At 38.0% G+C, this 11,488-nt stretch overlaps 1 protein-coding gene across 1 annotated transcript in view; it reads left to right on the forward strand.

Annotated features, from left to right (window-relative positions):
- IGF2R (insulin like growth factor 2 receptor) overlaps window positions 1–11,400 on the forward strand; it is a gene marked incomplete at its 5' end in the record, with an annotated part of 53,210 nt that extends 41,810 nt beyond the window's left edge. Inside the window, 12 exons of the mRNA XM_042816466.1 lie at window positions 861–1,022; window positions 1,458–1,668; window positions 2,065–2,211; window positions 2,628–2,862; window positions 3,700–3,836; window positions 4,735–4,849; window positions 5,635–5,781; window positions 7,110–7,294; window positions 7,542–7,728; window positions 8,691–8,855; window positions 9,250–9,319; window positions 9,714–11,400. Coding sequence (XP_042672400.1) covers window positions 861–1,022; window positions 1,458–1,668; window positions 2,065–2,211; window positions 2,628–2,862; window positions 3,700–3,836; window positions 4,735–4,849; window positions 5,635–5,781; window positions 7,110–7,294; window positions 7,542–7,728; window positions 8,691–8,855; window positions 9,250–9,319; window positions 9,714–10,118 — 2,166 coding nt within the window. The remainder of the gene's footprint in view (window positions 1–860; window positions 1,023–1,457; window positions 1,669–2,064; window positions 2,212–2,627; window positions 2,863–3,699; window positions 3,837–4,734; window positions 4,850–5,634; window positions 5,782–7,109; window positions 7,295–7,541; window positions 7,729–8,690; window positions 8,856–9,249; window positions 9,320–9,713) is intronic.
- Between the last annotated feature and the right edge of the window lie 88 nt (window positions 11,401–11,488).

Genomic DNA, 11,488 nt, shown 5'->3' on the forward strand with positions numbered 1-11,488 from the left:
ACATTCCACTGTGAGGATTACATTCCATATATCACTATGACATAGTGATAACTTACTGCTGGCATTAAACTTAATGTTCTATTACACTTGAAGTAAGAAAAACCAAAACAACAGCACAATGAAATTTGTACCATGAGCTAATACAAGAACTAGTGTAGTTGTTTATTAAGCTGATACTGTGAAATGATACTGTGAAATTTTTCACCTGTGATGCAATTCCTGATCATACACAGCTCTCAAAATTTACGTTCAGATACTAATAATTGTTTTCTGTTGACACCAAACATTTTGAAGCCACGTGATGCTGTGAATCTGACTCTTGATTTTTGAGAACATTTAAGAAAAACGGAGGAGAAGCACTTGAGCATATTTGACAAATGAGAGCTTGTTAAAAGTGCTCAGTAGGACCATTTTTTATCAAGACAGAAGATGAGCTGAAACAAGGCAGCTTTGAGTGTTACACAGGCCATGCTTGCTTTTATTTAAAATTGGATGACAAAATAAACAGCCTTCTGTCTGTATCTTAACTTCGTGAACTGAATGTTCGTTACTGTGAAGAAACACAGCTCCTTTATGTTTTGTTCCTGTATGCAACTAAGCTGAACATCAAAATCTTGACCCTAATTAATAAGACAGCTAGCTTACTTCAATTGCTAGTTTGTTTTCTGCAGATAAGTTTGAAATTTGATCTTCTTTTTATAATGTTGTAATATTAAGGTATGGAATTTGTCCTACAGTCAGGAATATCTAACCTCAGTAATAAACGAGGGATTTCTGGAGGGATAAGAGTAATGTAGAAATAATGAAAATTTTCCAACGTTAAGCCTAATCTTATCTCTTGCTGTGCTCTTTGGCAACAGGGGAAGCCGAAGATGATACGAAAACTTGACTGCAGTTTTGTGTTTGAGTGGGAAACACCAGTTGTGTGCCCTGATCGAGTGAAAACTTTGGGCTGTTCTGTGACTGATGAACAGCTGCACTATACTTTTAACTTGACCAGCCTTTCTGGAAGATCATTTGAGGTAACACTTTCTTAAAATGTTTGTTTGTTTGTTTTTTTTAGAATTTCTGGGGTGTGAGAAGAGAAGGAAATGTTTGTAGTTATTTGCCCTTTAACAGAGGGAAAAGTGTTAGAGCATTGGCTCTTAGTGGTTTTGAGATAAGCTCATGAATTTATTAATACGTGAAGGAAGGAGAACTTTTCACTGAAGAGTACTAATTTGGCTTTGAACGTGATGATGGGCCTGCTGAATGTGCTGTTTCATTGTCCCTGTGGATGTTCTTTTATCTGAAGCTTTGCCACATTAATGAAGTTTGGACTTACAAAATCAGTTATCTGCATTTATGCAATTACTGTATGAGTCTCAATGAAGCACTTCGGTGGTTCCTCGTGTGTATTGACTTCCAGACTCCAAGAGGCAGCCTTGTTTGTGATGCTTCTGGGTGTGTCCCCATAGGTACTTTCTGGATCCAGCAGATACCACATTAGTGTGTGCAGTAAGGCAGCAGCAGATCTGTCCCAGGGAAAATGCAAAGATGGGGCAGTGTGTATGACATCTGGAAGTGGTGTGTCCTCATTTGGAAGCATAAAGGAAATGAAAATGGATTATAGCCACCAAGACGAAACAGTCATCTTGCAGTATACAGGAGGTGATCGGTGCCCTCCAGGTGAGATTGCAGTGGGTGGTCTCATTATGTAAAGTCTTGTCATTCTTCTTACCCTTAAATCTAAGTTTCACTGCAGAAAATGAGGGAAACATAGATTTTTTTTTTTTTTAATGCCTTAGCAGGAAGTTAGTTTTGTTCAGTAGTGTGTACCATACTGAGTTGCAACATCAACACTTCTCCCCTAGAAAAGTGTGCAACAGTTTTGTACGGATGATCATAGCTAACTGCATACTGTATTTGAGAGTTGACTGGAATTAGACTGTTTCAGTGCTTATTGTCTGCATGTGATTTTTCTTGGATAATACTGAAGTACAGGCATTAGATATTGTCTTGGATCTGGATGTGCATGCTGTTCTGCTGTGTATGTTGTTAAGAGAACTTACCTTTCTTTCTCAGTGACAGAAAAAGGAGAGCTTTGTGTGTTTCCCTTCAAGTACAAAGGGAAGAGCTATGATAAATGTATTACAGAAGAAAAGACTAGGCCGTGGTGTGCTACAACTGTGGACTACCAGGGAGATGAGAAGTGGGGATTTTGTGTGAATGGTAAGAACTTCTTATATCTCACCTATAATGATCTGAGTTAACTGTGGGAGGGCAGCAGACTTCGGGTGTAATGCAAGTAAGTGAATTGATGGGAATGTGCAAGACAGTGAATCTATGGAATAAACCTGTTTTACTCAAACGAGTGAAAAACGTTAGTGCCTTCAGAACGTGTGGCTTTGAGTCATTAGTGGTGGTTGCTTTGACAGAGATCCTTTATTTTTGAGGGAAGAGCTACATAACTTCCTAAAAAGCATGAAAATGTATCCTAGCAAGGAAAATTGCAAGGTAAAGCATTTGTGCTTTATCTGAAACTGTATCTGATTAGCATAGCAATTGTGAGGTATCAGACTTTAAAATCCATCTGTGTATGGAAGCCTCTTGCAAGATACTCTTATTTCCAATTTCCCCTCTTATAGCAACTGCAAGAAGGGCATCTACTATTATTTTTGTATGTGATGAAAATGCTGGCAGTGGGAGTCCACACCTTCTGAGTGACATGCTTGGCTGTGCTGTGACATTTGAATGGAGGACACAGGCTGTTTGTCCTCCAAAGAAGATGGAGTGCAAGTTTGTCCAGAGACACAGAACATATGACTTGAGAATGCTCTCTTCTTTGACGGGCTCATGGGTCTTTTATCACAATGGAAATTCGTGAGTAGCAAGCAACTCTTGGGCAGTAGCTTACTGGTCAAGAAAGCTGAAGTTATATAGCTATATATATTACTAATATATATATATATATAACTAATATATACATATATATACTGTACTCCTCTTCAAAAGGAGAAGCAAATCTAAACTAAAAGTTTTCTTACAGGCTTTCTGCTTAAAGGACTATCTTCATAATGTAGCTTAAAAGCAATTTTTCTGACTCTTATGTTGATAAACAGTCTTACTGATTCAGTTGTTCTCTCTTGAGTCAAGCATGTAATATTTTGTTTAAAGCTGAAGAAGGGTTTATTCTCAATTGTAAAGGCAGGGTAGAAAGATCTCTCCAGTATCAACTTAAGAAAATGTAAATGTCAGTCAACCTCTCCAGTTAGCAGATAGAAATGAACTGGCAAGAATCAGAGCATCTAATTTTTAAAGTATAGTGAACTGTGGCGTTGAAAAACTTTCATTTACTGTCTTGCTCCTAAATTTTTTTGTTACAATAAATCTTAACTGGTATAACTCCAAAGGAAGAGATTTAAATTGAGAACGCTACAAGCTTTGTAGCTGAAAAAATTAGATATTTCTTGATTTCAATTTCTAGTTTTGCCCTAGGTCAAAACTAACTAGTATACTAATCTCTACAGAATTGTTTATTTGCAAATGACGGGAATAATCTGCTAGTTGTTAGCATATGGTCAGTTCCTTAGCTACTTTGGGTGTTTGATCTTTTAGTATAGCTAGCTTCCTGTAAGGAATCTACAAAGTTCATATTTCGTTTTGTCAGTTTAGCTGAAATTACTTTTAAAGTTTCTGTCTGTTATGTTCTTTGTTTAGGTACTACTTGAATCTCTGTCAGAGGGTATATGAAGGACCCACAGGCTGCCCTGAAAGAGCCAGTATTTGTAGGAAAAGCAACAATGGAGATGTTGAAGTTCTTGGGCTTGTTCATACACAGAAGCTGAATGTGACAGGTGCAGTTACTTTGGAGTGCTATGTTCCTGTTTCTGTAGAGGGCTATGAGGTAGCTATATCATAGAACCTAGGCATAAAGGTTCTTAAGTACAGGGTTCTACTCATCTTCAAAACGTTTTTGTCAGTAAGTCTTCTGTTTATTTCTGTTTTAAAACAACAGTAGTTTCTGCCACACATCAAAGAGGCATTTAAGCCGTGAAAAAAACTGTAAAACAAACAGTGTCATGAAAGTTATAACAGGGGAATTGTCTGAATATCAGGATTTTTTTTTTCTCCTTTCCTGTGATATGGTGATGGCACTGGTTGTCCAGAGGCTGTGGAGGTCTCCCTCCTTGGAGATCTTCAGCAGCTGCCTGGATGTGGGGTTGGGGCAAGTATGAGGGCTATTCTGAAGGTAATGCCTTATATTTAATTATGTTGGCTCATGATATCAGAGGTGAATGTTAGTGATGTGACAGAGGTGCAGATTTGTATGGCATGCAGACTCCTGTTTATTGCTGGTAAAAATGTATAGCTAGTGCTGGTGACTACACTGAAAAACAGTGTTTTGTAGCTGAGAACTTGCATCTATTGTAGTTTCCATAGAAATAAATAAGAGGCACTACTTTCAGAGTGACCTATGTACTTTCAAGATGTCAAAAAAGACATCTTAAGTAAAAAATGTTATACTCGTATTGGCATCCTGAACTCAAGGCACTGTGAGTACAGGGATTTGAGGAGTGATTTTTAAATAATCATCAGTGTGAAAGCCTCAAGTGTCACAAGTGCTGTAGTTGATGTATAATCTTTGAGGTGGGGGGGACCCAGAACGTGATGTAAAGTAACGAAGTATGGGGAATGCACAAAGGGAATTTGACAGCTGCTTACAAAAAACTTGTGTCACTATTTCTCTTCCAGGTGATAGAGTGTATATTAGTTATTCTGGTGGACAGGAATGTAGGAAAAACAAGAAAATAATGACAATTATAGAATTGAGGTGTGCAAAAACCGTTGGCATGCCCACGCTGCAGAGGTGAGTAACAAATCAGTATACTGCTGGCTGCTTTAGTCTGTTGTACTTTTTAATAAGCTGAGTCTCAGGGTTGTGACAGTAATCTTAGCCTATATTTGTAAGACACAAATCTTCTGAAGCTTCTGCACCTGTTCACTTTCATAAGCAGTTATATTCTGTATGTCTTAAATGGTTTAGGCAAAAATCTGGGTATCCTACTTATGAATTAGGCTGAGATACTCTTTTGTTGTCAGTAGTAGTACAGCTGCTCGTAACTTTACTGCAAATCTATTTAGCAGACAGCACTTAGCTTGATTATTTAGCTAGGTTAATTAAAAAATGGCTTTGCTCTATTATTTACCAAAGCTTTCCTATTGCATCAATGTAAATTTGTCTCAATTGAGGTATATGTGCATGGTTGCAAGTACTAAGAAAGCTTGATGGATTTTGCTGTCTGGTTTTGGTTGACAGGATATTCCTTGTAGAGTAAAGGAACTGAACAAGAGGCTCCACACGAGGCAAAGAACCAGGCAGCGAAATCTGACTAATTTCTTGTTCTGGCCAGATGAAGTGCAAAGCATTAGAGCAAGCTGGCACGTTTGCTAGCTAAGGTGTTTCAGTATCAAGAAGTCACTGTGTGACTTAAAACTTTTGAAGCAGGGAATTTAAGTGTAATCAGTTGACTGCAGTCTGCATGATGCTTATGCAGGAGATTCTCATTCATGAGCCAATAGCTGTGTCTTTTCTTAAGATAGTAAATGCTTGTTACTGTTTCCTGGAATGATCAACTGTTTGTTATTTGGCAGGATTGATGAGGAAAACTGTGCTTACTACATCATTTGGGACACACGTGCAGCTTGTGCTTTGAAACCACAGGAGGTGGAAGTAGTGAATGGAACAGTTATTAATCCTGCGACTGGGAAAAACTTCTCATTAGGGAATGTCTATAACAAGTAAGTTTAAAAAAAACAAAACAAAACAAAAAACACAACTGAAAATACAGTCCTGTGGAACTCTACATGAAAGCTTGATGTGGATATTCTGATTTGCCTTGAACATTCCAAGTTGTTAAATGGGGATAGCACTGAATTTTGTCAGCCTTGTACTACAACTGACTTGAAAGTCTGGTTGCTACTGCAACATACAGCTGAGCTTAAAGCTTTGAGCATATCATAGGGAAATTAAGACAAATCTAATGCCTGTGTGTATACTGTCTTGACCTTAATACACTTTTGGGGATTATTTCTCTTTTCCATAACATGTAGTCATCAGGTCAGTGTCAGATCTTAATTTTCAGCTACAGTGCTCCTTCACTCTTTATATAGTGCCTTTCATCTTGCTCAGCAGATCTATATGGAAACAGGAACCCCTGCTTCAGAAACCTTAAAGGAGTACAGCTCTGGAGGAATAGTGAAGTCTGACTGAACTTTGACAAGGCAGGGAAAGAAAGGCCAGCAGTTACACTGATGGCACAGCACGCTGCATGTTTTTTTCTGCTTCAAAACTCTTACAAAAACTCTTATAAATTACTGTGTTTAGCATCAAGTCTATCATTATGGAAGGAAATCTTTCTATGAATGTTACAGGAAGAATGAACTGCCTGCAGGATTGGTGCAACTGAACAAAAGTGTTCCTCTGTGCTTGTAATGTTATCAAATGCAATCAAGCCTGCTTGGAAGGGGGAGTAAAGGAAGTCAGGATGAAATGAGAAGTGTGGTGTAATGTGAGGTTAAAGTCAAGTTGAATTTCACAAAGCTCAGCCTTTGAGCAGTGTCTAGAAGAAATAGCTCTGAGTTTGAGAGCATTCTCAATCTCACCAGCAGCATGAAGGGTTATGATTGTAAATGGCAGTTGAGTAGTGCATATAGTAGATCTAGTTCTCCTCGTGGAGAAGGTGGTTTCTTGTTAGTTCATGAAGGCTAAGCCACGCTGTTTATTAGAGCTACAGAATGCACTCAGTATGGATTATATGGTCAGTATGGTAGTTTGTGTGAGAGCTGCTGAACAATACTTTTGTATTGGGTTTAAGTGTTCATTTACCCATTGAGGACTAGAAAAGTTTGCTTTTGGTTCATTCCTGAAAGGCCTACTGCTAAGTATAATAGTCAGTTGTAATACTCAGAAGAAACCTCAGTCCTGCATTTCTTCTGGCTGCTGAATCTATTGCTAATCTGTATTCACCTTAGTGGTAGCAGTTACCACTACTGCTAGTGTGTTGGCTTGGGAATTACCAAAATTTGCATGTTTAGACTTGGCATACACCTGCCCTCTGCCTCCTCAGGTTGTACATGGCTTCTGGTGACATAAGAACAAACGGAGATCAATATGTGTATGAAATACAACTTTCTGGTATCACGAACTCGAGTTTCCCAGAGTGCTCTGAAGCAAACATCTGCCAGGTTAAAACTAGTGAACGCCGCTTTCGGAAAATTGCATGGGCCAAAAAAGCTAAATATTATGTTGAAGGTAAGTACTTGTTGTCTGGAAGTGTTTGATCCTCTACTTGAATTACTTCATTGAAAAATGATTCATGTTTCATGATATATAAACTAAACGACTTCTGTGAAGTTGTCCTAAGTGTGTCTTCCAGGATTTATTTTAGAGTAATTTTGATATTATGAAAAAATTGTTCGCTATGGAGATAGCGAGGCAGGGTATGGCCTTAATACTGTTTTTAAGGAAGCACTGAACTGTTAATGTTTTCTTCTTGTAGACGATGACTTGGATGTCACATTTTCATCAGACTCCAGATGTGGTAAAGATAAATCAAAGTTTGTCTCTTCATCAATTTTATTCCACTGCAGTCCTCATGTAAAGGAAGGCATCCCTGAATTTCTTCATGAGACAGCAGACTGTCAGTATTTATTTACGTGGTATACATCTGCTGTGTGTCCACTAATGTGAGTAGTTTACTTTTTTCTGAATGTAGCACTTCTAAGCTAAGGGGTTTTTTGGTCCCACCACAGCTGTTGGCAGGAGTGGAAGCTTTTAAAAACAAAACAAACTTTCCTATTTGCACTGAAAATAATGAAGAGGTACAGTGGAATTGAATACTCTTCTTCCCAATAAGCAAAAAGTACGGTAGCTGAGATGCTGTTCTGATCTACTGAGAGAAGTAACGAGCATTTAAGTGAGTTTTTTCTTCCTTGCCTTTTTCCTCTGCAAAAATTCAAAGCCAGGGCAAGAAAAAATGGCTTTCCCCTCTATCTGCCTGCTTCTTTAGGCCAGACTGAAAATCATTGCAGGTCTTGGAAAATGAGGCGTTTCTCCAATGGAACTGATCCTTTTTGGATCTGTAGAAAAAAGGGAGTAATGAAGTGATGTCTGGCAGTAGTTTAAAAGCCAAACAATGTCTCAGTACTTACCCGTTTTCTTGAAACTGTGGGCAGCAGTAATGAAATAATTCTAGGACTGTTCACTTTCTGGTTGCTGTCTTTAAAAACACAGAAATTGTTCATTCTGGTTTAAGCAAGGGATTATCTGCGAAGACTGTTTGGTCCATGTATTGCCTTTGTCAGGTGGAAGGGAAATAATTGCTGTAGCTAATGCAGCTTGCTCAGGTACAGCTTTGATTCCAAAGCAGCAGCTTTGTGAGGAGTGAGTAGCTCCTGCTGTCTAAGCTCTAAAGTGTTTAATCGTACTTAAGTCTCAACTGTAATCTCAGTTTTATGTGCTGTTTGAAAGCATTCCAGAATGTAGACAACAGTACATACCTTTTTTTCATACTCATAAACAGATTTTAGGGGAGTTTATAAGTTTTGACAGGATGGTATGATGTTTTAAATTTGAATACGTTTCTAATTCTGTCTGATATAATTCATCAGTAGATCTTAGTCTTTTTCTTCCATATTTATATTATTAGATCAACCATTGCTCCAGGAATCCACGAGGGCCAATCTGATCAGGAAGCCCAAGTATATAAAGGCCTTTCGAGGAGAAGTCAGGCAGTTGGTGCTGTGCTGAGTGTCCTCCTGGTTGTTCTCACTGCATGCCTAATAATCTTGCTGTTCTACAAAAAAGAGAGAAGGTAAGTGACTGGGAAGCTTTGAAAGTCTTTCATAGGGTTTGGTTTCCAGAGACTGAAGTTCTGTTTTTTCAGCTGGCATCATCAGCTGTCAAACAGCTATTTTCCAAACTATTATTGTCTAAAGGTCCATATAAAGAGGCATGCATTACAAAGATAATAAAGGCACAGGTGTTTTAGTCACCTTGACGCTGTGGTAGAGGGGAAGATGTGCAGGATCATGAACTGAATAGTACTAATCACGGTGGCTTAGAGCCAAAAGTCAAGATAACAAGATAGCTTGCAGCTTGTTTGGTAAAATGATTTGTTGATGATAGGAATCACCTGGAGAGAGGTGAAAGCTGATGAAGGGAACACATTCCTTCCTAATACAATATTCCTTTTCTTTTTTCTTAAGGGAAACTGTGGTAAACAAGATAACAAACTGTTGCAGAAGAACATCGGGTGTTTCCTACAAATACACAAAGGTAATACAGTGGCATAATCAAATGCTTTGTATCTTGTCAATAATTTTAAGGGGAAGCTTTTCTAATAAGTAAAAATCTTTAATTCTTAGCTCCTTCAGTGTGTGGGAAACAAACTATGGGACGTCACATAGCTTTTTATATCACTTGTATCATGAAATGGGAAAGGAAGAATTGAGGAAATGAACAGTCCATAAATAACCAAATGTATAAATCTGCAGGAAGAGATGGTATATTTCAGATATGGTGAAAAGCAATAGTAATACTGTGCATGAATATGCTGTTATATCTAAATTAAACTCAAGGTTATGTGGGGTGGGTTCCATATCTGGGGAGATTAGTGTGTGAAAACATATGGAGTGGTATACTGAGTCTTGTATTTTTTTTTTTCTTTTAGATAAACAGTGAAGAAGAAGCTAATGAGAATGAAACGGAGTGGCTTATGGAGGAAATTGCAGCACCAAATCAAAGAACAGTAAAAGGAGTACAGGAGAATGGTCATGTTACTACCAAGTCTGTTACATCTGATGCTCTTACATCTCTCCATGTGGATGACCTGGACAGTGAGGATGAAGTGTTAACCATCCCAGATGTAAAGATTCAGACAGGAAGACGACTAGACAAAAGCAAGCACCCACAAAAGAAGCTACCAAGCTTTGCCAGTGATGACAAAGCTTACTTGCTGAATGGGGGAAAGGAAAGGAAAGCAAAAGCCAAGCCTGGCCAACAGCAGAAGGCACAGAACTCTACAAATTCAGTATCATTTCATGATGATAGTGATGAGGACTTGTTGAATGTTTAATAACCCCTCTTGTGCCTAATCAAATATATATGGAGAGATTATATATACAAATGGGACAAAAACTTTCAACCAAATATGAGGACTTCAGCCTGAAAGATTTTTCTAAATTTTGCCTTTAACAAGAAACCATTGAAAAGGGAAGGAGAGAAAGATGTCTTGGTTGTTGTTTACAATGATCTGTTCAGTAATGACTGGATTTGTAGCATCCGGTAGGCTGAGTTATGTTGACTCTCTCTAGCCAGGACAACTTTTTTAAGCTTCAGCAGAGATATGAAATACTTGCTTAAAAAAAGAAACCTTTCAAAGGTCATGATTAAAGGTGAATTAGGCCCCTGGCTCCTGAGATTCAAATTACCTAGATGACTACTAGCATTTTAACTCCTTGTATTTATTGGTCCTCACTACTCAGGTTTGCTTATAGCAACGTGTTCTTCCTGCCGGCAGGGTATTATTCTATGGGTTCACCCTTCAGTGGGTTCATCCATTGTAAGATGAGGAAAAATATAACTTTTCTGTGTTGGGATAATTTGATGTAAATTTTAGAACTGGTCTAATTTATCCTGTAAATTTGAATATACATTCTAATTTAAACAGATCATTGGTTCAAAGGTAATGACTGAAAGGTACGATTCTGTATAGCTTTAGCCTGAGATGACTGCTGTTCTTTGCATGATGTTTTCTTGGTACTAGTCATACGACTGACTTCATCAGTGTTTGCCTAAGCAGCTGACAAGCATCCAAAGACTTTTTTTTCCTCTAGATTGAGTGGATTAGAGTGACTACAGAGAATCAATGTTCAGAACCATAGAAGCAGAATTCCTAGAATACAACCTGATACAGCTCAGTTTGTCGTCATGAAAGAAAACCTCAACGACTAGAGGAGCCCCAATCAGTACAATGCCTCTCTGTCATTCATTATGAAAAAAATATTGGGCTACTGTTTCTGAAAGCCTAAGTTAAGACTCTTAAACAGAGTTCCTGGCTGTGGTCATTGATTTGCAGTGTTGCTGGCAATGAATGGAAGTCAGATTTCCTCTAGCAGTTTTGCTCTTCTCCAGGTGTTTGTTTAATTTATGGGCAATATTAAGGCTTCAAAAAATTCTACAATTGTATTTTTTAGAATTTTTTGAAACTCTTCATTGTTTATTTTGGCAGGCTTATTCAGTTTCAACAATGGTTTCTTTTTATAAAAACTCCATTTTGAATCAAAATAGTGTAATATAAAGTATTTAGCAATTTCAATAAAAGATATGACGTGGGTATTCCAAATCCCACATCTCAAGTCTGGAATCTTTCTTGTGCTAGTGTAATACTGCTCATCAGCTTGCTGATTTATGTTCTTCCCTGTTGGCGTAGCTAATAATCCCATC

The sequence above is a fragment of the Centrocercus urophasianus genome, unplaced genomic scaffold (genome assembly GCF_019232065.1).
Source record: "Centrocercus urophasianus isolate 14NV4802_14NV808 unplaced genomic scaffold, USGS_Curo_1.0 seq_10, whole genome shotgun sequence".
Lineage (NCBI taxonomy): Eukaryota > Metazoa > Chordata > Aves > Galliformes > Phasianidae > Centrocercus > Centrocercus urophasianus.